The 25,665-nt window shown below is 47.7% G+C and overlaps 1 protein-coding gene across 5 annotated transcripts; it reads left to right on the top strand.

The window, feature by feature from the left end:
* The first annotated feature begins 3,169 nt into the window (after positions 1-3,169).
* LOC140418721 (uncharacterized) lies at positions 3,170-19,528 on the top strand. Of its 5 annotated transcripts, none has more exons than XM_072502297.1 (3): positions 3,170-3,453; positions 17,449-17,538; positions 18,576-19,528. In XM_072502297.1, the coding sequence occupies exons 1-3, from the start codon at positions 3,439-3,441 to the stop codon at positions 19,371-19,373; spliced, it is 903 nt and encodes a 300-aa protein (XP_072358398.1). In that variant the 5' UTR covers positions 3,170-3,438; the 3' UTR covers positions 19,374-19,528. The 5 variants fall into 5 exon arrangements, with proteins under 5 accessions (XP_072358398.1, XP_072358400.1, XP_072358396.1 ...); XM_072502295.1 differs by lacking the exon at positions 3,170-3,453 and adding an exon at positions 16,589-16,858; XM_072502296.1 differs by lacking the exon at positions 3,170-3,453 and adding an exon at positions 16,594-16,841.
* Positions 19,529-25,665: the final 6,137 nt, after the last annotated feature.

The raw sequence follows: 25,665 nt of genomic DNA, 5'->3' as shown, positions 1-25,665 counted from the left end.
CCAGTGAATGAAGAAATGTGTCTATATCTCCCTCTTGGACTTATTAGTAACTCTCTTGTATTTATGACCTAGTTTACAATAATAATAATCTTTATTATCACAAGTAGGCTTATGCAATGAAGTGACTGTGAAAAACCCCTAGTCACCACACTCCGGCACCTGTTCAGGTTCACAGAGGGAAAATTCACAATGTCCAATTCATCCAACAAACACATCTTTCAGGACTTGTGAGAGGAAACCCGAGCATTCGGAGGAAACCCACACCGACACGGGGAGAACATGCAGACTCCACACAGTGACCCAAGCAGGAATTTAACCTGGGACCCTGGCGCTGTGAAGCAACAGTGCTTGTCAGCCTCCTCGGTGTTAAGCACGAAACCGACGAATCCCGCACCGTTTCTCAGTGCTAACCACTGTGCCGCCCATGTTTATTCCTGGCTCCCAGTTTGCGACTCCTTTACAATTGGCAGCATCCGCTCCACCTCTCCCCTGTCCAACTCACAGATCGTTTTAAAGCTTTGTATCAGGTCACTACTCAATTATTTGTTTTTTCAAGAAAATAAGGCCCAATCTGTTTAATTTTTACCCGATAGCTGTAATCTCGGTTTACAAAAATCATTACGATGCATCCAGGTTAGAAATTGAGGGGAGAAACCTTTTTTTGAGTTGGCACGTGCGCCTGTGTGGTCGCTTCTCTGCAGATCTGGTACCCTGAGAGCCCCGCCCCTCATTCACTGATTGGTTGGAGGACAAGCTGTTTCCGTTAGTCATTTTGCTACCCCCTATTGGTCAGGAGCTGCCGTCAATCATTGCCTGGGCATTGTGAGATGTCAGGTGAGAGGTCAGTGTTAGCACTGGGACTGCGGCGCCGAGGACCCGGGTTCGATCCGTGTGGAGTTTGCATATTCTCCCCGTGTCTGCGTGGGTCTGACCCCCACAACCCAAAAAGATGTGCAAGGTAGGTGAATTGGCCATGTTAAATTGCCCCTTAATTGGAAAACTTTGGGTTCTCCAAAGTTATTTTTTTAAAGCGCAATAAAAATTGCCATTGATCTGAACAATCCTAAGTGCGCTAATAGCTACACTGACAATCAATTTAAGATAATCAGTCCAGCTCGTAACAGGACTCATTTTATTTTGCTAAAAGCGACATACTTTCATATGCAGGCACCAGTTCTCTGGAATATGATCAAGACTTGCAACTTTTTTTGAATTACTCGGAAGCTCAAGGAACCTGTAGTTTTCTGTTGATTTCTCAACATCAATGTTTCAGCCAATCAGAGTGCACTTGCAAACCAATCAGCCCTCTTGACGCCTGTTGTATTAATTGTGATCATTTGAAATTTGGCATTTTTCTGTTTGTCCTGATAAGTACAAAATGAAAAGCTTCAGCAACATTTCTCTTTTCAGCAATTTTAATTTCAGTGCTCATAAGTGACTTTAAGTTCTTTTAAGTTCCTTGAGAATTTACTTTGATAGTGGAGGTGTCACTGTGAAGAATGTGTCAGTCAGTAAGAATTGTCAGCAAGGATTAATCACCAGTTTCTAATTGGTGATGTTAATCAGTGGAATCTTAGCCACAGTATTGCTAGTTTAGCTCACTTGGCTAGACAGCTGGTCTGTAATGCAGAGCAAGGGCACCAGTCAAGGTTATTCATGAAGGCCTGCCTTCTCAACCTTGCTCCTCGCCAGAGGTGTGCCTCAGGTTAAATCACAACCAGTCAGCCTGTGGTCATTTGCTCAACTTTACCCAGAGACAGTGAATTGTAGAGTTTGCACTAAAGATCCATTTTGTGCTGAAGGAAAAGTTCATAAATTTATTATCAACAAGTTCCTGAATTAAAGCAAAAAAATCACAGATGGTGCTCTTTAAATGGAACTTTGCAGCCCTGAAAATCAGGGCTTATAGCCAAGGGTCAGACCCACGCAGACACGGGGAGAATATGCAAACTCCACACGGATCGAACCCGGGTCCTCGGCGCCGCAGTCCCAGTGCTAACACTGACCTCTCACCTAACACCTCACAATGCCCAGGCAATGATTGACGGCAGCTCCTGACCAATAGGGGGTAGCAAAATGACTAACGGAAACAGCTTGTCCTCCAACCAATCAGTGAATGAGGGGCGGGGCTCTCAGGGTACCAGGAACTTATAGCCAAGTTCCGCACACATGAGTGCGGCCTCAACCGGGACCTGGGATTCATGTCGCATTACATTCATCCCCCACCATCTGGCCTGCGAAATCCTACCAACTGTCCTGGCTTGAGACAATTCACACCTCTTTAACCTGGGGTTACCCCATCTCTGGATCTGTAAAGATTTAATCACCTGCTAATGCTCGCATTCCTAGCATTGTTTGGCATCTTTTAATTTGTCTATATATGTGTTTCTGGAACAGACCTCTTCATTCACCGGAGGAAGGAGCAGCGCTCCGAAAGCTAGTGACATCGAAACAAACCTGTTGGACTTTAACCTGGTGTTGTAAGACTTCGTACTGTGCTCACCCCAGTCCAACGCCGGCATCTCCACATCCTGAAAATCAGTGACAGATCCAGAATATTAAACTCCAGCCAGTTATAGGGATTGTTAATGTCAGCAGAAACAAACCAAATATTGTCAGATTATCAATCCTGGATGTGCTTAACAGCAGAATCCAAACCCTGCAGACAGTTGTGAACTCGCTGGTGTATCAGCAGGTGGGATGACCGAGTGTATCCCTTCCCACACTCAGAGCAGGTGAACGGCCTTTCCCCGGTGTGAGTGCGCTTATGTAAATGCAGGCTGCCAGACTGAGTAAATCCCTTCCCACACTCGGAGCAAGTGAATGGTCTCTCTCCAGTGTGAGTGCGCTGATGTGCAGTGAGGATTGATAACTGCCTGAAACTCTTTCCACAGTATGTGCAAATGAATGGCTTCTCCTCTGTGTGAATTCGCTGGTGTGACTGGAGGCTGGATGAATTAGTGAATTCATTCCCACACATGGAGCAGGTGAATGGCCTCTCTCCAGTGTGAACCCGCTTGTGTGCACGGAGGTTGGATGAAGACCTGAACCTCTTTCCACAGGAAGTGCAACTGAACGGCCTCTCCTCAGTATGAATTCTCTGGTGTGACAGCAGGTTGGATGACAGAGTGAAGCCCTGCCCACACACAGAACAGGTGAACGGCTTCACCCCTCTGTGAATTTGCTGGTGTGACCAAAGACCGGATGGACCAGCGAAATTCTTCCCACACAAGGAACAGGTGAACGACTTCCCCCCAGTGTGAACTCGTTGATGTGCATTGAGGTTGGATGAACATGAGAACCTCTTTCCACAGGTAAAGCAGCTGAACGGTCTCTCTCTGTGTGAATACGCTGGTGTGACAGCAGGTGGGATGATGTTGTGAATCCCTTCCCACACTCGGAACAGATGAATGGCTTCTTCCCAGTGTGACTCTGTCGATGGTATTCCAGCAGGTATGGATAATTGAATCCTTTACCACAATCATCGCATTTCCATGGTTTCTCCATTTTGTTAGCCCCAATGTGACTGCGTCGATGAGTTTCCAGCCGAGATGGATAATTGAATCCCTTCCCACAGTCCCCACATTTCCACGGTTTCTCCATAGCGCTGGTATCCTTGTGTCTCTCCAGTTTGTACAATCAGTTGAAGCTTCATTCACACACAGAGCTCATGTACGGTTTCTCCCCACTGTGAATGGTGATGTTTTTTCAGGCTGTGAGAGCTCTTTCCACAGTCAGTTCACTGAAACACTCTCACTCAATGTGTGAGTGTCTCGGTGCTTTCCCAGTCACACTGAGGTTTGAAATTTTCATTCAAAGACAGAACAAACATTTCTCCTCCCACTGTAAATGACAACAGTATTTAGGTCCTGATGAATCAGGTGGCTGTGTCAGATCTTGATGTGAATTTCAGTCTGTAAATCCTCCTCTTCTAATACCCTGGAAAAGCAAAACTAATTCTGAACAGACAATTCTCGTTTCTCTGGAACATTTTTCCTTCTCTTGTCCCCCCAAATCTGTCAATCCCCGTCCCACACACTCTCCCTCCTTCCTGGGCTGAAATGCAAACCCTTCTCACTATCTCCACCATTTCAAGTCTCCACTCTCAGCACAGACAATGATTGTGAAGGGTTTGCGGATCCACAAAGTCCAATTCCTCCGACCCGCTGACTCCACATCTTAGGCACAAACAAGGCCCGAGGCATCAATCACACTGCGCATACTCCAAGCTCTTTGACGCTGCGCCTGCGCGCTAATATTGAGCCCCGCAGCCGGACTGCGCATGCTCTCGCTCTCAATGCCCCGGAGGTGATTGACGGCAGCTCCGGACCAATAGGGAGAGCGGGCGGGAGTGGCCGGTCCTCCAACCAATCAGAGTGAATGAGGGATGCAACTAAAGCATGCGCACTGCAAGGAATGGCGATTAACAGGCACTTCTCTGGCGAATTCGCACACGCGAAGAGAGAATATTGGTACGGAAGGTGAGAAGGATCGGAGATTTCTCAAACATGTTGTGTAAACCGAAAGGCAAAAAAGCGGACAAACCGGGTCCATTTACCACGAACGGGGCTGGTGGCCGCAGCGTTAACGGTCACCATCTTTATTGGGGACAACATGCAGCAAGACGCATGCGCGATCGCCATCTTTCTTGGGGGCAATGTTTTGAATGACTGGGCGGAGCTTGTTACCCATTGTTCAGAATACAGACAACCTGTCCATCAAAGTGCATTACCCTTTGAGACCCAAGGTCTTATTTGTGAAGCAGAGAAAGGAAGAAAAATAAACAAATCCTGCCCTCCGGATCCACGACCTCACGGGACGCCCTGCCCTTTGTGTTTAAAGATCTGTTCAGTCACATGAATACCAGGGCAGACACCACAATCCAGAACAAAGAAAAGTACAGCACAGGGACAGGTCCTTCGACACTCCAAGCCATGGAGTCATGATGCCCTAACTTAAAAAAATGCTTCTGCCCTTACCTGGTTTAGTCCCTTATCCTGGGCGGGATTCTTCCAGAACCTGGGCCGGACCGAAGAATCCCCGCGACCGGGCCACGCACCCCCCGCCCCCCCCCCCCCACCCCCACCAACGCCAGCACGCGTATCTCCGCAGAGCGGATAATCGGCGCCATTGGCGCCGGCGTGGTTGGCCAGCGCGGACGGCTCTACGCGGTCGGCCTGCCGATTCTCAGCCCGGGATGGGCCGAGCAGCCGTAGTGAAAATACTGAATCCCACCAGTGCCGTCCACATCTGCTCTCAGCCGGTGGAACTCAGCGTGGAGGGAGGAGAGGAGCTCATTTCTTCCACGCCAGCCCCTGTATTCCTGTGCCATGTTGCGTCGGGACTGCCGTGTTGAAAGAGGCCACTGCGCATGTGCGGATCCCGTGGGGCACAGTTCGCACCAGGATCGGCAGCTGGAGCGGCGTGAACCACTCCAGCACTGGGCTGGCCACCTGTAGGGGCCAGAATTACTCCTGGCAGCGGCCCGTTCACGCCGCCGTAAAACACGACGGCGTTTACGACGACGTGGACACTCTGCTGCGGGATGGGAGAATCCCGCCCCATGTATCCATCCAGATGCCTCTTCATAAATTCATAACACACAGGAGCAGAATTAGGCCATTCGCCCATTATCAATTAAAAATCTGTCTAACTCTTTCTTAAATTTACTCACTGTCCCTGCATCCACTGTCCACGGCACTCTGGGGTAGCAAATTCCACAGATTCACAACCCTTTAGAAGTAGTTTCTCCTCAAATCTGTTTGAAATTTGCTACCTCTTATTCTAAGATTATGACCTCTCGTATTAGAATGCCCCACAAGAGGAACCATCTGCTCCACGTCTACTTTATCCATATTTTTAGCATCTTGTACACCTCGATTTGATCTCCCCTCATTATTCTAAACTCTAGAGAGTATAGGCCTAAACTATTCAATTTCTCCTCATACGACATCCCCCTCGTCTCTGGAATAAATCCTGTGAACCTCCTCTGAACTGCCTCCAATGCCACTACATCTTTCCTCAAATAAGAGGACCAAAATTATGCACAATGCTCCAGGTGTGGTCATACCAATGTCTTGCATAGTTGCAACAACACTTCCTTACCTTTGTACTCAATTCCTTTTGCTATAAATGCCAACATTCCATTTGCTTTCCTTATTATCTGCTGCACCTACATGTTCATTTTCTGTGACTCATGCACAAGGACACCCAGATCTTTCTGCATTGGAGCACCCCAAAGTCTTTAACCATTTAGATAATAAGTTGCCTTTCCATTTTTTCGACCAAAATGCATGACCTCACACTTATCTATGTTAAACTCCATTTGCCACATTTTGGCCTATTCTCCTAACCTATCTATGTCCATATGTAAGGTTCTTATTTCCTTATTAAAACTTACTGTCTCACCTATTTGGGCAGCACGGTAGCACAAGTGGATAGCACTGTGGCTTCACAGGGCCAGGGTCCCAGGTTTGATTCCCCGCTGGGTCACTGTCTGTGCGGAGTCTGCGCGTTCGCCCTGTGTCTGCGTGGGTTTCCTCCGGGTGCTCCGGTTTTCTCCCACAGTCCAAAGATGTGCAGGTTAGGTGGATTGGCCATGATAAATTGCCCTTAGTGTCCAAAAAGGTTAGGAGGGGTTATTGGGTTACGGGGACAGCGTGGAAGTGAGGGCTTAATGTGGGTCGGTGCAGACTTGATGGGCCGAATAGCCTCCTTCTGTACTGTATGTTCTATGTTTGTGTCATCTGCAAATTTGGCTTGAGAACCTTCTATCCCTGTTTCCTAATTGTTAATATAGATTGTAAATAGTTGGGGCCCAAGGACCAAACTCAGTGACACCCCACTAGTTACATCTTGCCATCCAGAAAACGACCCATTTATCCTGACTCTCTGTCTCCTGTCCGTTAGCCAGTCTTCTATCTAAGCTAATAAATTACCCCTAATCCCATGTGATCTCTCCTTGTGAATTAACCTTCTGTGCAGCATCTTATCAAATGCTATCCAGAAGTCCAGATTTACGACAATCTACAAGATCTAAATATACAGATGCTTGTTACATCTTCGAAGATTGGATTGTCTCAGTCTTTGTGAGAAGAAACTCTATGAGCTCCTCGCAGTTGTTGAATTTGAGGATGTAGGAGATGGGGAGATGCGAGCTCTTCAAAAGGAGCTAACTTGTTTGAGATATTAGAAACACCAGACACACTGTATATTTCACTAAAACCTGGTTTATTTGACTTTTCTTCCACAATAGCAAGACCCGAGAATGGGATGGAGCTTATTAACATCAGTAGAAATGCAATCAAATGAACATGTGGAATCTGGGATGTGATTATCAGCAAAATCCAATCATTGTAGTTTATTGTGGACTCGCTGGTGTCTTAGCAGAGTGGATGACTGAGTGAAACTCTTCCCACACACAGAGCAGGTGAACGGCCTCTCCCCAGTGTGGACCCGCTGGTGTGTCTGCAGGTGGGATGAATTAATGAAGCCCTTTCCACAATCGTAGCAAGTGAACGGCCTCTCCCCAGTGTGGACACGCTGGTGTGTCAGCAGGTTGGATGCATTGATGAATCCCTTCCCACACTCGAAGCAGGTGAATGCCTTCACTCCAGTGTGGATTCGCTGGTGTGCAGTGAGATGACAGGCTTACCTGAACCGAGTTCCGCAATGAGAGCACCTGAACGGTCTCTCGTCAGTGTGAACACGTTGATGGCGCACCAGTTCCCATTGAACTTTTAAAGCACTTCCTGCAATCTGGACATTTAAAAGATCTCTCATCAGTGTGAACTAGCTGGTGTGACTGCAGATCAGACGACTGAGTAAACCCCTTCCCACACTCAGAACAGGTGAATGGCCTCTCCCAGTGTGAGTGTGCTGGTGTGTGACCAGGTGGGATGACCGAGTGAATCGCTTCCCACATTGGGAGCAGGTGAATAGCCTCTCAATCGTGTGAACTTGCTGGTGTACAGTGAGGTGACATGCTTGTCTGAATCCAGCCCCACATGAACGCATGTGAACGGCCTCACGTCAGTGTGAACACTTTGATGGGTCATCAGGTTCCCAGAACTTTTGAAGCATTTACCACAGTCTGGGCATTTAAAAGGTCTCTCATCAGTGTGAACTTGCTCATGTTTCAGCAGGGTGGATGACTGAGTGAATCCCTTCCCACACTGGGAGCAGGTAAATGGTTTTTCTCCAGTTTGATTGCGCCGATGAGTTTAAGGCTCTGATGGGTAATTAAATCCTTTCCCGCAATCCTCACATTTCCATGGCTTTGCCCCAGTGTGACTGAGTTTATGTTCCGACAGGCCAGATGCTTGGCTGAAACTTTGTCGATAGTCCGAGTGAACGATACTTTTTCCTTCCATGTTCAAATTCCGATATTCAGGTTGCGATAAATTGGGTGACTGTCAGATCCTGATGTGATGTTTGGTTTGAGTTGGACGACTTCAAATCCTCACCTTCTAACACCCTGTGAAATTGATTTAAAACTAAAGAGAGTGAGAGAGAACCGACAAAAACACAAAGGCAGGTTGTGAAAAGGAACTGACTGAATCAACTCAGTTTAAAATTCTCAGTTCTGGGAAGGGACATATGGACTCGAAACATTAAGCGTGTTTTTCGTTTCACAGATGCTGTCGGATCTGCTGAGTTTATCTAGAGTTTTCTATTTTTATTTCAATTCTCATTGTTCTTTTCAAATCACTCCATGACATTGTTGTTCCCTATTTCATAGAACATAAAACATACAGTGCAGAAGGAGACCATTTGGCCCATCGAGTCTGCACCGACCCACTTAAGCCCTCACTTCCACCCTATCCCCATAACCCAATAACCCCTGAATTTCCTTCAAATTCCGCTCTTCTGATGTCCCAATAAAAAGGAATATCCGTCAATCCAGGAATAAAAATTGAGAAGAGACAAACATTTCTCTTGGTTTATGTTTGCTGCGTGTAAATCCTCCCCTTCTAGTCCCCTGTAAAAGGCGTTTCCACAATCCATCATTGTCAGTCCAGGATAGAATTCCACAACATTCTCGCCGCGCACGCGTACGGCTGCTCATTGCCCTGGTGAAAGATGGCGGGCGCGCATGCGCCGACCTTCCCCCTGGCCCACATAAAGATGGCGGCCATTAACTGGGGCCTTGCAGGGGAAAGGCAGCACCAAAATTACTTCCTAACTTGATGCAAAATCAGGACTGGGAGGGTCTTACTATGGGTTGAACGTTTCCACTGTGAAATTACAAAGCCTTCCCACCCACTCTTCCTCCTCCATTACCTTCCCAAAACTTGCCGTTTCTCATCATTTGCGGAGACCTCATCACTATCTCTCCGCAGCTGCAGCACAGCTTCTGTGCATGCTCATTTCACAATTTCATGCTGCGCCTGCGCGTCGGTTCTCTGGCGAGGATTGGATTGGATTGGATTTGCTGATTGTCACGTGTACCGAGGGACAGTGAAAAGTATTTTTCTGCGAGCAGCTCAATAGATCATTAAGGATAGAGCACATTCTGCACAGTGACGAATGCTGGGTTGTTTCTGATTGAATTTCGATTGAAACACCACACCAAGATATCCAATTTTTAGATCAATTGATATTTGAACCGAAGACCACAGTCCTTGAGCCATATTTTTTTACACAGTGTGGTAAATACAATAATAATAATCTTTAAAGTAGGCTTACATTAACATTTTAATGAAGTAACTGTGAAAAGGTCCGAGTCGACACATTCTGGCGCCTGTTCGAGTATATGAAGGCAGAATTCAGAATGTCCAAATTACCGAACAGCACATTTTTCAGGACTTGTGGGAGGAAACCGGAGCACCCGGAGGAAACCCACGCAGACACGGGGAGAACATACAAACTCCGCACAGACAGTGCCCAAGCCGGGAATTGAACCTTGGACCCTGGAGCTGTGTAGCAACAGTGAGAGAAACAAGTCTTAAGTTGAACCAGAAAGTTAAGGTTGAAAGAACATGACAAGTGTTTGAAGTGGCTACCAGGAAGCGTCATGAAAATATGTGGGTCTGGCACATATTTTGTTAATATGTTTCATAGTGGAAAGATTAGGTTGGTACATATAAATCATGTTTTACCTTCAGAGGTTCACGAAGAGAAGGAAGTTAGAAGAATCAAATGAGTCTGATGAGTTGGATAGTTGGAATACGAGTAGGGTACCTATAGTTATAGTTACTCCGGTACTATATGGAACGTGCTGCCTGGGTAGGTGGTAGGAGCAGGTATGATAGCGGCATTTAAGGGGCATCCAGACAAATATATGAATAGGGTGGGAATGGAAGGATACAGACATCGTAAGTGCAAAAAGTTTTAGTTTAGGCAAGTACCATGGTCGGTGCAGACTTGGAGGGCCAAAGGGCCTGTTTTGTTCTTTGTTCTAGTTCTATCCCGGGTGTGATTAACAAAAGAAAGTTACATATGAACTCACTGGAGAGTCAGCAGTGGCGTGAACAAGGAGTTCCTTCCCCATACACATTTGAACCACGTCTTGCCAGTAAGAATGAACAGATTGTATTTTAAATCCTTGGAAATGTTGAAACTGGGGGCAGGTGGGAGAACTGAGGAAATCCCCGTTCCTGGGACACACCTAACTACACACACGTGAAGTATCTGAATGGTCTCTCCAGGTGTAGCTCTGCTACTGTATCAGTAAATGGTATGACAATGTGAATCCCTTTCCACTCTCAATGGGGACGATAATTTAATGCTGTTACTTTACTAATCGGTTTCCTGCTCAAACATGACTTTTTGTCACGAGTTCCACATTCTTAACACTCATCAGTTAAACTAAACAAATTATTGCAGATGATTGATATCTGCAACCAAAAAAAAGAGAAACTGCTGGAATTTTCAGGCAGTCTGGTTTTATCTTGAAGCGTGACACATCATTAACATTTCAAGACTATGAACTTTCATTCAAACTGCATCGTGTCTGTGCACAACTCTGTCAAATGTTTTTCAATCCACTGAAGCTGTCAATAAAAACTGCCCTCCACTTCACTGGAAGTGCGAGGGACACAACGGCACAGAATTACAGAAATAAAATGGTCACTTCCTATGGGATTGCTGGTGGCTGACATCGAACAGGCTCCCAACAAGAATTATCTCAATCATACGATCAGGGAAGAGAAATTAGGGAACATTCCCTGAACCTCATTCACACCAAAATTAACTGTGAGGAAACACTGGAAAGGATAGATTTGATGTTTGTTAAAAACAGAGGAGGCTAAGGGGAGATTTAATTGACATCGATAACTCATGAGGGCTCGAGTTAGAGTGGATGGAAAGGAACAGAAAGATCTATAACCAGGGACATAGATTCAGAGTGAAATAAATCCTCACATTTTTTTTTTAAATTTAGAGTATCCAATTCACTTTTTCCAATCAAGGGGCAATTTAGTGCGGCCAATCCACCTATCCTGCACATCTTTTGGGTCGTGGGGGAAAAACCTATGCAAACACGGGGAGAATGTGCAAACTCCACATGGACAGTGACCCAGAGCCGGGATTGAACCTTGGCGCCGTGAGGCAGCAGTGCTAACCCACTGCGCCATTGTGCTGCCGAAATCCTCACATTTATATCGCTCTTTTCACCATCACCAGAATCCCAAAGTGCTTTTGAAGTTGATTCACTGTTTTAATATACGAAAAGCAGCAACTCCCACAAACAACATAACCATCTGATAATCTGTTGTGATGTTGATGGGGGGGATACATATTGAACAAGATAGGGGATTGTTGTTTGCTGAAATAGTGACATGGGACTTTTACAGATAATGAGGCAGACATTGCCTCGGTTTAATATCTTATCCAAAAGCCAACAGCTCTGACAGCGCAGTATTCTGCTGGACTCTCAGCCTAGATTGTGGTGCTGATTCCTGCATTTGGAGTTAAATTCATAATGTTCTCACTTAGAGGTGAGAGTGTTATCAACTGAAACATTAAGTTAGTGGAATTGATGGAAGGATTAGAGAATTGTGGAGATATCTATTTCACCCAAAGGGTGGAGGGATCTGAAACCCACGGCCTAAGTTGACGGTTGAAGCAGAAAACCCACTGAAGTAAAGAAAAGCATCTGAAGTGTTATAATTTATGGAACAACTGTGCAAGAGCTAGACTGTGGGATGAGAATGGATTGCTTGTTTTCTGCCAAAATGGGCATGATGGACCAAATAGCCTCTTTCTGGGCAATATACATCATTATGATCCCAGTAAGGACTGTCAATGATTAAAGAGAAATTCAAACACTCAACGATTTACTGAAAGAAATAACACCACAGGATTCCACGGTTCAAAACAAATACACTTCACGATGAAATGAACAAGTAAAGCAAATACTACTAATTGAACATTGTCTCAGATGAAATTTTACTTTATATCGAAAAGCATAATCACGAAAACCTGAAATGAAAATTCTCAATGGAACCTCCTACTTTCTCTGATTATTTCCCCAGAAAGGTTTTGGCTAATTATTGGGCTGTGTAATTTTCTTTTACTTCCTGAGACCAAACCAAAGTGCCACAGCTCTCAGGAATTCACAGTGTTCCTGCTATGCTCTGACGTATGAGCTTTCTTGAGAATTTCCCACTATGCTCCAGCGAAACGATCTTCCACCGCCTCTTAAGCACCTCACAATTGTGAACACTCCAGCTCAAGTGTGGGTCTCACTGTATAGTGACCCCACCTCAGAAATGTCTTTGAAGGGCAGCACGGTGGCACAGTGCTTAGCGCTGCTGTCTCACAGCATCGAGGTCCCAGGTTCGATCCCGTCCCTGGGTCACTGTCCATTTGGAGTTGCACATTCTCCCCGGGTTTGCGTGGGTTTCGCCCCCACAACCCAAATGTGCACTGATACAGTGCAGCTCTGATGAAAGTTCACAGACCTGAAATGTAAAGCATATGGCTACAGGGATGGTGCAGACGGGAGAGATTCAGATTTCTGGATAACTGGGGCTCTTTCTGGGGAAGGTGGGACCTCTACAGTCAGGATGGTCTACATCTGAACCTGAGGGGCACAAATATCCTGGGGGAGAGATTTGTTAGTGCTCTTTGGGGGGAGGGGTTTAACTAATGCAGCAGGGGCATGGGAACCTGGATTGTAGTTTTAGGGTACGGGAGAATGAGAGTATAGAGGTCTGGAGCACAGATTTTACGTCGCAGGAGGGGGCCAGTGTTCAGGTAGGTGGTTTGAAGTGTGTCTACTTCAATGCCAGGAGTATACGAAATAAGGTAGGGGAACTGGCAGCATGGGTTGGTACCTGGGACTTCGATGTTGTGGCCATTTCGGAGACATGGATAGAGCAGGGACAGGAATGGATGTTGCAGGTTCCGGGGTTTAGGTGTTTTAGTAAGCTCAGAGAAGGAGGCAAAAGAGGGGGAGGTGTGGCGCTGCTAGTCAAGAGCAGTATTACGGTGGCGGAGAGGATGCTAGATGGGGACTCATCTTCCGAGGTAGTATGGGCTGAGGTTAGAAACAGGAAAGGTGAGGTCACCCTGTTGGGAGTTTTCTATAGGCCTCCAAATAGTTCTAGGGATGTAGAGGAAAGGATGGCGAGGATGATCCTGGATAAGAGCGAAAGTAACAGGGTAGTTATTATGGGAGACTTTAACTTTCCAAATATTGACTGGAAAAGATATAGTTCGAGTACATTAGGTTGGTCGTTTTTTGTACAGTGTGTGCAGAAGGGTTTCCTGACACAATATGTTGAGAGGCCAACAAGAGGCGAGGCCACGTTGGATTTGGTTTTGGGTAATGAACCAGGCCAGGTGTTGGATTTGGAGGTAGGAGAGCACTTTGGGGACAGTGACCACAATTCAGTGACGTTTACGTTAGTGATGGAAAGGGATAAGTATACACCGCAGGGCAAGAGTTATAGCTGGGGGAAGGGCAATTATGATGCCATTAGACGTGACTTGGTGGGGGATAGGTTGGAGAAGTAGGCTGCAAGTGTTGGGCACACTGGATAAGTGGAGCTTGTTCAAGGATCAGCTACTGTGTGTTCTTGATAAGTATGTACCGGTCAGGCAGGGAGGAAGGCGTAGAGCGAGGGAACCGTGGTTTACCAAAGAAGTGGAATCTCTTGTTAAGAGGAAGAAGGAGGCTGATGTGAAGATGAGGTGTGAAGTTTCAGTTGGGGCGATGGATAGTTACAAGGTAGCGAGGAAGGATCTAAAGAGAGAGCTAAGACGAGCAAGGAGGGGACATGAGAAGTATTTGGCAGGTAGGATCAAGGAAAACCCAAAAGCTTTCTATAGGTATGTCAGGAATAAGCGAATGACTAGGGTAAGAGTAGGACCAGTCAAGGACAGGGATGGAAAGTTGTGTGTGGAGTCTGAAGAGATAGGCGAGATACTAAATGAATATTTTTCGTCAGTATTCACCCAGGAAAAAGATAATGTTGTGGAGGAGAATGCTGAGACCCAGGCTATTAGAATAGATGGCATTGAGGTACGTAGGGAAGAGGTGTTGGCAATTCTGGACAGGCTGAAAATAGATAAGTCCCCGGGGCCTGATGGGATTTATCCTAGGATTCACTGGGAGGCCGGGGAAGAGATTGCTGGACCTTTGGCTTTGATTTTTATGTCATCATTGGCTACAGGAATAGTGCCAGAGGACTGGAGGATAGCAAATGTGGTCCCTTTGTTCAAAAAGGGGAGCAGAGACAACCCCGGCAACTATAGACCGGTGAGCCTCACGTCTGTAGTGGGTAAAGTCTTGGAGGGGATTATAAGAGACAAGATTTATAATCATCTAGATAGGAATAATATGATCAGGGATAGTCAGCATGGCTTTGTGAAGGGTAGGTCATGCCTCACAAACCTTATCGAGTTCTTTGAGAAGGTGACTGAACAGGTAGACGAGGGTAGAGCAGTTGATGTGGTGTATATGGATTTCAGTAAAGCATTTGATAAGGTTCCCCACGGTAGGCTATTGCAGAAAATACGGAGGCTGGGGATTGAGGGTGATTTAGAGATGTGGATCAGAAATTGGCTAGCTGAAAGAAGACAGAGGGTGGTGGTTGATGGGAAATGTTCAGAATGGAGTTCAGTTACAAGTGGTGTACCACAAGAATCTGTTCTGGGGCCGTTGCTGTTTGTCATTTTTATCAATGATCTAGAGGAAGGCGCAGAAGGGTGGGTGAGTAAATTTGCAGACGACACTAAAGTCGGTGGTGTTTTCGACAGTGTGCAAGGATGTAGCAGGTTACAGAGGGACATAGATAAGCTGCAGAGCTGGGCTGAGTGGTGGGAAATGGAGTTTAATGTAGAGAAGTGTGAGGTGATTCACTTTGGAAGGAATAACAGGAATCCAGAATATTTGGCTAATGGTAAAGTTCTTGGAAGTGTGGATGGAGCAGAGGGATCTAGGTGTCCATGTACATAGATCCCTGAAAGTTGCCACCCAGGTTGATAGGGTTGTGAAGAAGGCCTATGGAGTGTTGGCCTTTATTGGTAGAGGGATTGAGTTCCGGAGTCAGGAGGTCATGTTGCAGCTGTACAAAACTGTGGTACGGCCGCATTTGGAGTATTGCGTACAGTTCTGGTCACCGCAATATAGGAAGGACGTGGAGGCTTTGGAGCGGGTGCAGAGGAGATTTACCAGGATGTTGCCTGGTATGGAGGGAAAATCTTATGAGGAAAGACTGATGGACTTGAGGTTGTTTTCGTTGGAGAGAAGAAGGCTAAGAGGAGACATAATAGAGGCATACAAAATGATCAGGGGGTTAGATAGGGTGGACAGTGAGAGCCTTCTCCCGCGGATGGAAATGGCTGGCACGAGGGGACATAAACTGAGGGGTAATAGATATAGGACAGAGGTCAGAGGTAGGTTCTTTACGCAAAGAGTGGTGAGGCCGTGGAATGCCCTACCTGCAACAGTAGTGAACTCGCCAACATTGAGGGCATTTAAAAGTTTATTGGATAAGCATATGGATGATAATGGCATAGTGTAGGTTAGATGGCTTTTGTTTCGGTGTAACATCGTGGGCCGAAGGGCCTGTACTGCACTGTATCGTTCTTTGTTCTATGTATCTTTCCACAAACACTGCCAGATCTACTGTGTAGTTTTGCCATGTTCTGCTTCGACTTCAGATATCCAGCATCTGCAAGATTTTGCATTTCAGCAACCGAAGGCTGTGGGAAATTGAAACTTGTAACATAAATTTTCTTTTGCAGTCAAAGCAAAAATATACGATCTAAATATTTGATGAAGAAAAACAAAACACCTGTTCTTTTTACCTGCTAGCGAAGGAAATCTGCCACCTTTACCTGGTCTGGCTTAATAATAATAATCTTTATACATGTGACTCCAGACCCACAGCAATGTGGTTGACTCTTAACTGTCCCCCAAGGGCAATTAGGAATTGGCAATAAATGCTGGCACAGCCGGCGACACCCATATCCCATGAACAAATAAGACCCGAGACAGTTCACATCTAATTGTGGGATTTTATTTTGCTGTTAATTACACACAAGACAGACCCATACTGGAGGGTTCGTGCACCTTTTTCTTGCAGTATTAATTGATTTATAATTGTGTATAGTATCTCTCGGATTCCAAGCGTAATCGGATCACATAACCTTATATTCCATAGCGACACATCGCCCTCCAATGCCGGAAGAATTACCCAGCTTTCAGAGCGAATCAGAATGTGTCCTATCCACCCTTGACAAGAGGTCTGCGCAGACGCAATTGCAGAAGGAAATGGTACATGCGCAGTGTGGACTCCGGCAGCCGCATGCGCAGTGTGGGTGCTGCCGACGCCGGGATGAGATCATTTGGATTCCGCGATTCGAGAGGAACAGCCGCTTGTGGCCGGGTAATGGAGGTGGCGGAGTGGGTGCTGAGGCTTCATAAACACCCAGTGCAGGACTCAAAACCATAATAAGAACTGATCGGTCCCGCGTTCGCACCAAACGGGGCCGCGGCAGCTGCTGCCGAAAGGCCCGAAACCATGTCCACCAAATTTAATAATGTGCACAGGGCGCATGCGCGGTTCTCCCTGTCCTGTCAGCAGGAGGAGAGAATGTTGTGAATTTCTCTCCTGGACTGACAGGGATCGATTCTGCAAACTTCTTTTACAGGGGGTTGGGATGGCTGGATTTACACACAGCAAACTCAAACCAAGAGAAATGTTTGCCTCTTCTCAATGTTTATATTTGGACTGACAGTGATTGATTTTGGAAACTCCTTTTACAGGGGGTTCACAGAGTAGAATAGAATCATAGACCACCTGCAGTGCAAAGAGACCATTCGGCACACCGAATATACACCAACCCTCTGAGAGAGCACCCTACCTAGGCCCATTCCCCCACCTGATCCCCATATCTATCCCCATAATGGGAGGATTTACGCACAGCAAACTTGAACCATAACATCTCTTAATTTTTATTCCTGGACTGACAGTGATGATTTTTGCTTTACAGGACGTTGGAAGAGCAGAATTTGAAGGTGGAAAAGTCAAACCAAATATCAGACCAAAATCTGACAGTCACTCCATTCATCAGAACATAAATGTAAGTGTGTCTTTCTTGGATAGTCAAGTATTAGAGGTAATAAAGGAATGTGTGTGAGCATCAGAAACATGAGACAAGACTAAGTTGGGTGATGTGAACAAGATAGAAACTCATTCTAGGCCGTGGCAGTGATATGTGGTCGGAAATCGAGCTGTGGTTTCTGAAGAGTCATCTTCCTCCACAGATGCGGCCAGACCTGGTGAGTTTATTCAGCATTTTCTGTTTGTATTTCAGATTTCCACAGTATTTACTTTTATTTCAGTGAAATATTTTTCCATGGTATAGTCTGGTTGAGCCTCGCACTGTTGTCAGGGATGGGGATGGAGTCAATGCTCCGGGTGTGGAACTTGTAGCAGGGACTGAAGACCATGATTTCAAACTTCTCAATATTTCATTGAAGGAAATTTCTGTTCATCCAGTACAGGATGTCAGTCAGATCAGGACAGTGTACGACTTGGATTGGAACTTGGAGGTGATGTGGTTCACATACACCTGCTTTCCTGATTCTTCTTCGTGGTGAAGGTGCAATGAAAATCGCTTATTGTCTCAAGTAGGATTCAAATGAAGTTCCTGTGAAAAGCCCCAAGTCGCCACATTCTGGCACCTGTTGGGAGGCTGGTACAGGAATTGCACCGTGCTGCTGGCCTTGTTCTGCATTACAAGCCAGCTGTTTAGCCCACTGTGCTAAACCAGCCCCAACTGGGGTTGAGGGTCTGGGAGATTCTGTCAAAGCTCTGGCTGAGTTTTAGATACACACAGTCCATTACCTTCACCGATTCTGCTCCCAGCTCTCTCCTCCGAAAGAGGCCAGTGTTTTATCAATGCTCAGACCAGTTGACAGGTTCCCTCTCCTGAAGGACATTAATGAACCAGTTGGGTTTTTATGACAATCCGGTATTTTTTATGGTCACTTTACCCCAGTGCCGGCCCCACAAATGACCAGATTCATTCAGCTCAATTTCACAATTGCGGATTTCACAAGTGTTTTTGTGGGTTCTCTCTCACTCCCTATTTTCTGTTTTGAAACAATTTCACAGGATATGAGAACAGGAGGATTTTCAGTGGGGAAACTGAAACCATTCATCACATCAGGATCTGACAGATGCCCAATTGATCATAACGTGAATTTGAAGATGGAAGGAAAAAACACTGTTCACATTGTGGAGAAATCGTGGGAATGTGGAGACTGTGGGAAGGGATTCATTTACCCATCTGCACTGGAAACCCATCGACGCTCTCACACTGGAGAGAGGCCGTTCATCTGCTCCGAGTGTGAAAAAGGATTCACTGATTCATCTACCCTGCTGACACACCAGCAAATTCACACTGACAAGACATCATTTAAATGTCCAGACTGCGGGAAGTGCTTCAAAAGTTCCAGGAATCTGATGCTGCATCAACGTGTTCACACTGACGAGAGACCATTCAGATGCCCTTACTGTGGGACTGGGTTCAGGCGATCATCACAACTGACTGTACACCGGCGAATTCACACTGGGGAGAGGCCGTTCACCTGCTCCGAATGTGGGAAGGGATTCACTCAGTCGTCTGATCTGCTGAGACACCAGCGGGTTCACACTGGGGAGAAACCATTTAAATGCCCAGTCTGCAGGAAGTGTTATAAAAGTTCTGAGGATCTAATGTACCATCAGCGCGTTCACACTGATGAGAGACCATTCAGCTGCTCTCACTGTACCACTAGATTCAGGCAATCGTTTGAGCTCACAGCACACCAGCGAATTCACACTGGGGAGAGGCCATTCACCTGCTCCGATTGTGGAAAGAGATTCACTCAGTCATCCAACCTACTGAGACACCACCGAGTTCACAAGTAACAACAGTGATTGAATTTTGTTGTTACATCCAGGATTCAACAATGTTCATTGGGGTCTGTTTCTGCTGATGTTGTTAAACTCCAGCCCAGTTAACAGCCAAGTTACTATTCTAGATAAATGTTAAATAAATCAACTTTATGTTTTTTAAAAAAATATATATTTTATTGAAATTTTTTTCCAAACAACAATTTTTTCCCTCTTACAAAGCAAACGTAACAGTAAAGAAATTTTTAACAATACACAAATAACTAAACCTCATAATCTTTTGACATAAACTAAACTCCCCCCCTCCCCCCTCCCCCCTGGGTTGCTGCTGCTGGTCATCTCTTCCCTCTAACGTTCCCCTAGGTAGTCGAGAAATGGCTGCCACCGCCTGGTGAACCCTTGAGCCGATCCTCTCATGGCAAACTTTATCTGCTCCAGTTTAATGAACCCCGCCATATCGTTTACCCAGGCCTCCAGTCCGGGGGGTTTCGCCTCCTTCCACATGAGTAGGATCCTACGCCGGGCTACTAGGGACGCAAAGGCCACAACATCGGCCTCTTTCGCCTCCTGCACTCCCGGCTCATCCGCAACTCCAAATAGAGCTAGCCCCCAGCCTGGTTTGACCCGGGCCTTCACCACCTTCGAAATCACACCCGTCACTCCCTTCCAATACCCCTCCAGTGCCGGGCACGCCCAAAACATATGTGCGTGGTTGGCCGGGCTCCCGCCGCACCTCCCACATTTGTCCTCCACTCCAAAGAACCTGCTCAATCTTGCTCCCGTTATGTGTGCTCGATGTAGCACCTTAAATTGAATCAGGCTAAGCCTGGCGCATGAGGAAGAGGAATTTACCCTGCTTAGGGCATCAGCCCACATACCCTCCTCTATCTCCTCCCCTAGTTCTTCTTCCCACTTTCCTTTTAGTTCGCCCACCAACTCCTCCCCCTCTTCCCTCATCTCTCGGTATATCTCTGACACCTTGCCCTCTCCGACCCACACCCCTGAAAGCACTCTGTCCTGGGTCCCCTGTGTCGGGAGCAGTGGAAATTCCCTCACCTGTTGTCTAGTAAACGCCCTCACCTGCATATAATCTCAGGAAGTTTCCCCGGGGCAACTTATACTTTTCCTCCAATGCTCCCAAGCTCGCAAAAGTCCCATCTATAAATAAATCTCCCACCCTCCTAATTCCCAACTGGTGCCAGCTCTGAAATCCTCCATCCATTCTTCCTGGGGCGAACCTATGGTTGTTCCTAATTGGGGACCCCACCAGGGCACCCCGCACCCCTCTCTGTCGCCTCCACTGTCCCCAGATATTCAATGTTGCCGCCACCACCGGGTTCGCGGTAAACCTTTTTGGCGAGAACGGTAGCGGCGCCGTCACCAGCGCCTCTAAACTCGTCCCTTTACAGGACTTTCTCTCCAGTCTTTTCCACGCCGCTCCCTCACCCTCCATCATTCATTTACGTATCATTGCCACATTGGCGGCCCAATAGTAATCGCCCAAGTTCGGTAGTGCCAATCCTCCTCTGTCCCTGCTACGTTGAAGGAACCCCCTCCTTACTCTCGGAACTTTCCCTGCCCACACGAAGCTCGTGATGCTCCTGTCTATTTTATTGAAAAAGGTCTTCGTGATTAGTATAGGGAGACATTGAAATACAAATAAGAACCTCGGGAGGACCATCATCTTAATTGCCTGCACCCTGCCCGCCAGCGACAGAGGCTGCATGTCCCACCTCTTGAAGTCCTCCTCCATTTGTTCTACCAGCCGTGTCAGATTAAGTCTGTGCAAGGTTCCCCAGCTCCTCGCGATCTGAATCCTCAGGTATCGGAAGTTTCTTTCCACTTTCCTTAGAGGCAGGCCTTCTATCCCTCTACTCTGGTCCCCTGGATGTATCACAAATAATTCACTCTTCCCCATGTTTAGCCTCTCCCCCGAGAAATCCCCGAACTCCCTCAACATTCGCATAACCTTTATCATCCCCCCCGCTGGGTCCGACACGTATAACAATAGGTCATCTGCGTATAGCGAGACTCGGTGTTCCTCTCCCCCCCTAATCACCCCTCTCCATTTCCTGGAGTCTCTCAACGCCATGGCCAGAGGTTCAATTGCCAACGCGAACAACAATGGAGACAGCGGGCATCCCTGTCTTGTTCCCCTATATAATCGGAAATACTCCGATCTTTGTCGACCCGTAACTACACTTGCCGTTGGAGCCCCATAAAGAAGTTTGACCCAGCTAATAAACCCGTTCCCGAACCCAAACCTCCTTAACACTTCCCATAAATACTCCCACTCCACCCTATCAAATGCCTTCTCTGCATCCATTGCCGCCACTATCTCTGCCTCCCCCTCCACTGGGGGCATCATTATCACCCCTAACAGTCGTCGCACGTTAACATTCAGTGGTCTCCCTTTTACGAACCCTGTCTGGTCTTCGTGCACCACCCCCGGGACACAGTCCTCTATCCTCGATGCCAGTACCTTTGCCAGCAATTTGGCGTCCACGTTCAATAATGAAATGGGTCTATAGGACCCGCACTGCAACGGATCTTTATCCCTCTTCAAAATTAGCGATATCGTCGCCTCCGACATTGTCGGGGGTAGTGTCCCCCCTTCCCTGGCCTCATTGAACATCCTCACCATCAACGGGGCCAACAAGTCCACATATTTTCTGTAAAATTCCACCGGGAACCCGTCCGGTCCCGGAGCCTTCCCTGCTTGCATGCTTCCCAGCCCCTTAATAACCTCGTCCACCCCAATCGGTGCCCCCAGGCCTACCACCTCCTGCTCCTCCACCCTCGGGAACCTCAATTGATCCAGGAACTGCCGCATCCCCTCCTCTCCCTCTGGGGGTTGAGACCTATACAGTCCCTCATAAAAGGTCTTGAACACCTCATTTATCTTTCCTGCTCTTCGCACCGTGTCTCCCTTTTCGTCTCTAATTCCTCCTATCTCCCTCGCTGCTGTCCTCTTTCGCAATTGATGAGCCAGCAGGCGACTAGCCTTTTCCCCATATTCATACCTCCTCCCCTGTGCCTTCCTCCACAGCACCTCCGCCTTTCTGGTGGTCAGAAGGTCAAACTCCGTCTGGAGTCGTCTCCTCTCCTTGTACAGTCCCTCCTCCGGGGTCTCTGCAAATTCCCTATCCACCCTTAAAATCTCCCCCAGTAATCTTTCCCTTTCCTTGGCCTCTGTTTTCCTTTTGTGGGCCCCAATGGAGATCAGCTCTCCTCTGACCACCGCTTTTAGTGCTTCCCATACCACTCCCACAGGGACCTCGCCGTCGTCATTGACCTCCAGGTATCTCTCGATACACCCCCGCACTCTTGCACACACTCCCTCATCCGCCATCAATCCCACATCTAATCGCCAGAGTGCTCGCTGCTCCCTTTCCTCTCCTAATTCCAGGTCCACCCAATGTGGGGCATGGTCCGAAACTGCTATGGCTGAATACTCAGATTCTTCCACCCTAGAGATCAACGACCTTCCCAAAACAAAAAAATCTATCGGGAGTACACTTTATGGACATGGGAGAAGAAGGAGAACTCCCTAGCCCTAGGTCTAAGAAATCGTCATGGATCCACTCCCCCGATTTGGTCCATAAACCCCTTAAGCACTTTGGCCGCTGCCGGCCTTCTTCCGGTCCTTGAGCTGGATCTATCCAGCCCCGGGTCCAGCACAGTATTAAAGTCCCCTCCTAAAATCAGGTTTCCTACCTCCAGGTCCGGTATATGCCCCAGCATCCGTCTCATAAATCCCGCATCGTCCCAGTTCGGGGCATATACATTAACCACACGACCTCCATTCCCTCCAGCCTGCCACTCACCATTACATATCTACCTCCGCTATCTGCTACGATGTTCTTTGCTTCAAATGCTACCCGTTTCCCCACCAAAATGGCCGCCCCTCTGTTCTTTGCGTCTAGTCCTGAGTGGAACACCTGTCCCACCCATCCTTTCCTTAACCTAACTTGGTCCGCCACCTTTAGGTGCGTCTCTTGGAGCATAACCACGTCTGCCCTTAGTCCTTTCAAATGCGCGAGCACTCGGGCCCTTTTTATCGGTCCGTTCAGGCCTCTCACCTTCCACGTGATCAGCCTCACTAGGGGGCTACCTGCCCCCCTCCCGTGTCGACTAGCCATTACCTTCTCTCGGCCAGTCCCATATCCCGCCTCCGCGCTCCCGCTCGCTCCCCCAGCGTCGCACACCATCCCCGCCCACCCACTCTTTAGCCATTTCCTTTTGGATTTCCGCAGCAGCAACCCAGTTGTCCCCCCCTCCCCCCGCTAGATCTCTTTCTAGCGTGATTGCTCCCCCCATATTACTTCCGTAAGTCAGCTGACTTCAACTGACCCCGGCTACTCCTGCTCACTCCTCGACCCCCCCATGTGGGGAACTCCCATCCGCCTTGCGCCTGTCTTCCCGCCTTATTCTTTCTGGCGCGGGAACATCCCTTTACCTGACCCACCTCTTGTGGCGCAGCTCCCTTTCCGCTCCCCCTCCCCTTCCTCATTCTCCATCTATGTCCCGTCTTTCCCCCCTCACCGGCGCCCACATTTCCCAATGTCTCCCCCCTTCCCAATTTACTTCTCAATTAACTTCAACCATAACATTAACAATAACAATTCCTGCAGCATCAGTCCCTCAGTTCCAATCCAATTTCTCCTCTTTGATCAAGGTCCATGCTTCCTCCGCCGTCTCGAAATAATGGTGTCTCTCCTGATACGTGACCCATAGTCTTGCCGGCTGCAGCATCCCAAACTTCACCTTTTTATGCAACACCTCCTTGGCTCGGTTAAAACTCGCCCTCCTTCTCGCCACCTCCGCACTCCAATCCTGGTACACCCGTACCACTGCATTCTCCCATCTGCTACTCCGCACCGTTTTAGCCCATCTCAGGACCTCTTCTCTATCCTTAAGGCGGTGAAATCGCACGATTATCGCCCTGGGTGATTCGCCCGCTTTTGGTCTTCTCGCCGGGATCCGATGTGCCCACTCCACCTCCAAGGGGCCCGTAGGGGCCTCAGCACCCATCAGTGAGCTCAGCATCGTACTTGCATAAGCTCCACAGTCCACTCCTTCTACACCCTCAGGGAGACCTAGTATCCGAAGGTTCTTCCTTCGCGCTCCGTTTTCTAGGGCCTCGATCCTTTCAGTACACTTTTTATGAAGTGCCTCGTGCGTCTGTGTCTTAACCGCCAGGCCCAGGATCTCATCCTCATTATCCGTCACCTTCTGCTCCACCACGCGGAGCTCTGTCTCCTGGGTCTTTTGTGTCTCCTTGAGCCCCTCAATTGCCTGTAGCATCGGGGTCAGCACCTCCCTCTTCAGCAGCTCCACGCACCATCTCAAGAATCATCTTGCTCGGGCCCCCATGTCGCCTGAGCTTTCTCCGCCGCCATCTTGTGTCTTCTCCCTTTATGTCCCTTTCGTCGATGATTCCTCACGCTGCAGCCGCCGCCGCCGATATTTTCCTCCTTCGTTGGGGGGGGGGGGGGGGACTCCCTTCTCACTCACCCCACACCGGGTTGCGTCGCCCCACAATTTCCCGTTGGGGCCCTTAAAAGAGCCCAAAGGTCCGTCGGAGCTGGAGCTGCCGAAACGTGCGGCTAGCTAGGCATCACCACAACCGGAAGTCCCCTAAATCAACTTTATGTTAAGCACACTGCATTGCATCTTTTTAATGTCTCTAACTCATATGAATTCCTTTTGAAGGGCTCTCATTCTTCCCTGTCTCCCATTCTCACTTCCAACAACAAGTGTGAGGAGCTCATGGAGCTACAGAGACAATCCGATCAGCTGCCTCTGCTGCTTTCCTCCCTTCCACGAGCCCACCGGGGCCAGACTTTTGTTTCTGAGCTCTAAACTCACGCCTTTCTCCAGTTTCTCTGCCATCTTCTCTCGTGCCCTTTCAGTGCTCCTGTTGTCCATGAGACCCACCTTCTGCTGTATTGACCCTATTCTCACTGAACGACTGATCACCCAACTTCCCCGTGTTAGCTGATTATGTCAACAGGTCTCTCTCTTCTGGTACTGTCCCTCTCACCTTTAAATCCACCGTCATCACCCATCTTAAAAAAGGATCTATCCTCGGCCCCTCCTATTTCCCATCTACAAGCTGCCACTCGGTGACATTGTCCAAAAGCACCGTGTTAGTTTTCACATGTAAACTGACAACACCCAGCTCTACCTCACCACCATCCCTCTCCATTCCTCCTAAATGATCAAACTGCTTATCCCACATCCAGTACTGGACGAGCAGAAATTTGGATTAAAAATTGTTGAGGCCAAAGTCATTGTCTTCAGT

Source organism: Scyliorhinus torazame, chromosome 5 (genome assembly GCF_047496885.1).
Source record: "Scyliorhinus torazame isolate Kashiwa2021f chromosome 5, sScyTor2.1, whole genome shotgun sequence".
Classification (NCBI taxonomy): Eukaryota; Metazoa; Chordata; class Chondrichthyes; order Carcharhiniformes; family Scyliorhinidae; genus Scyliorhinus; species Scyliorhinus torazame.
This window is presented reverse-complemented; position numbering and strand designations above follow the sequence as displayed.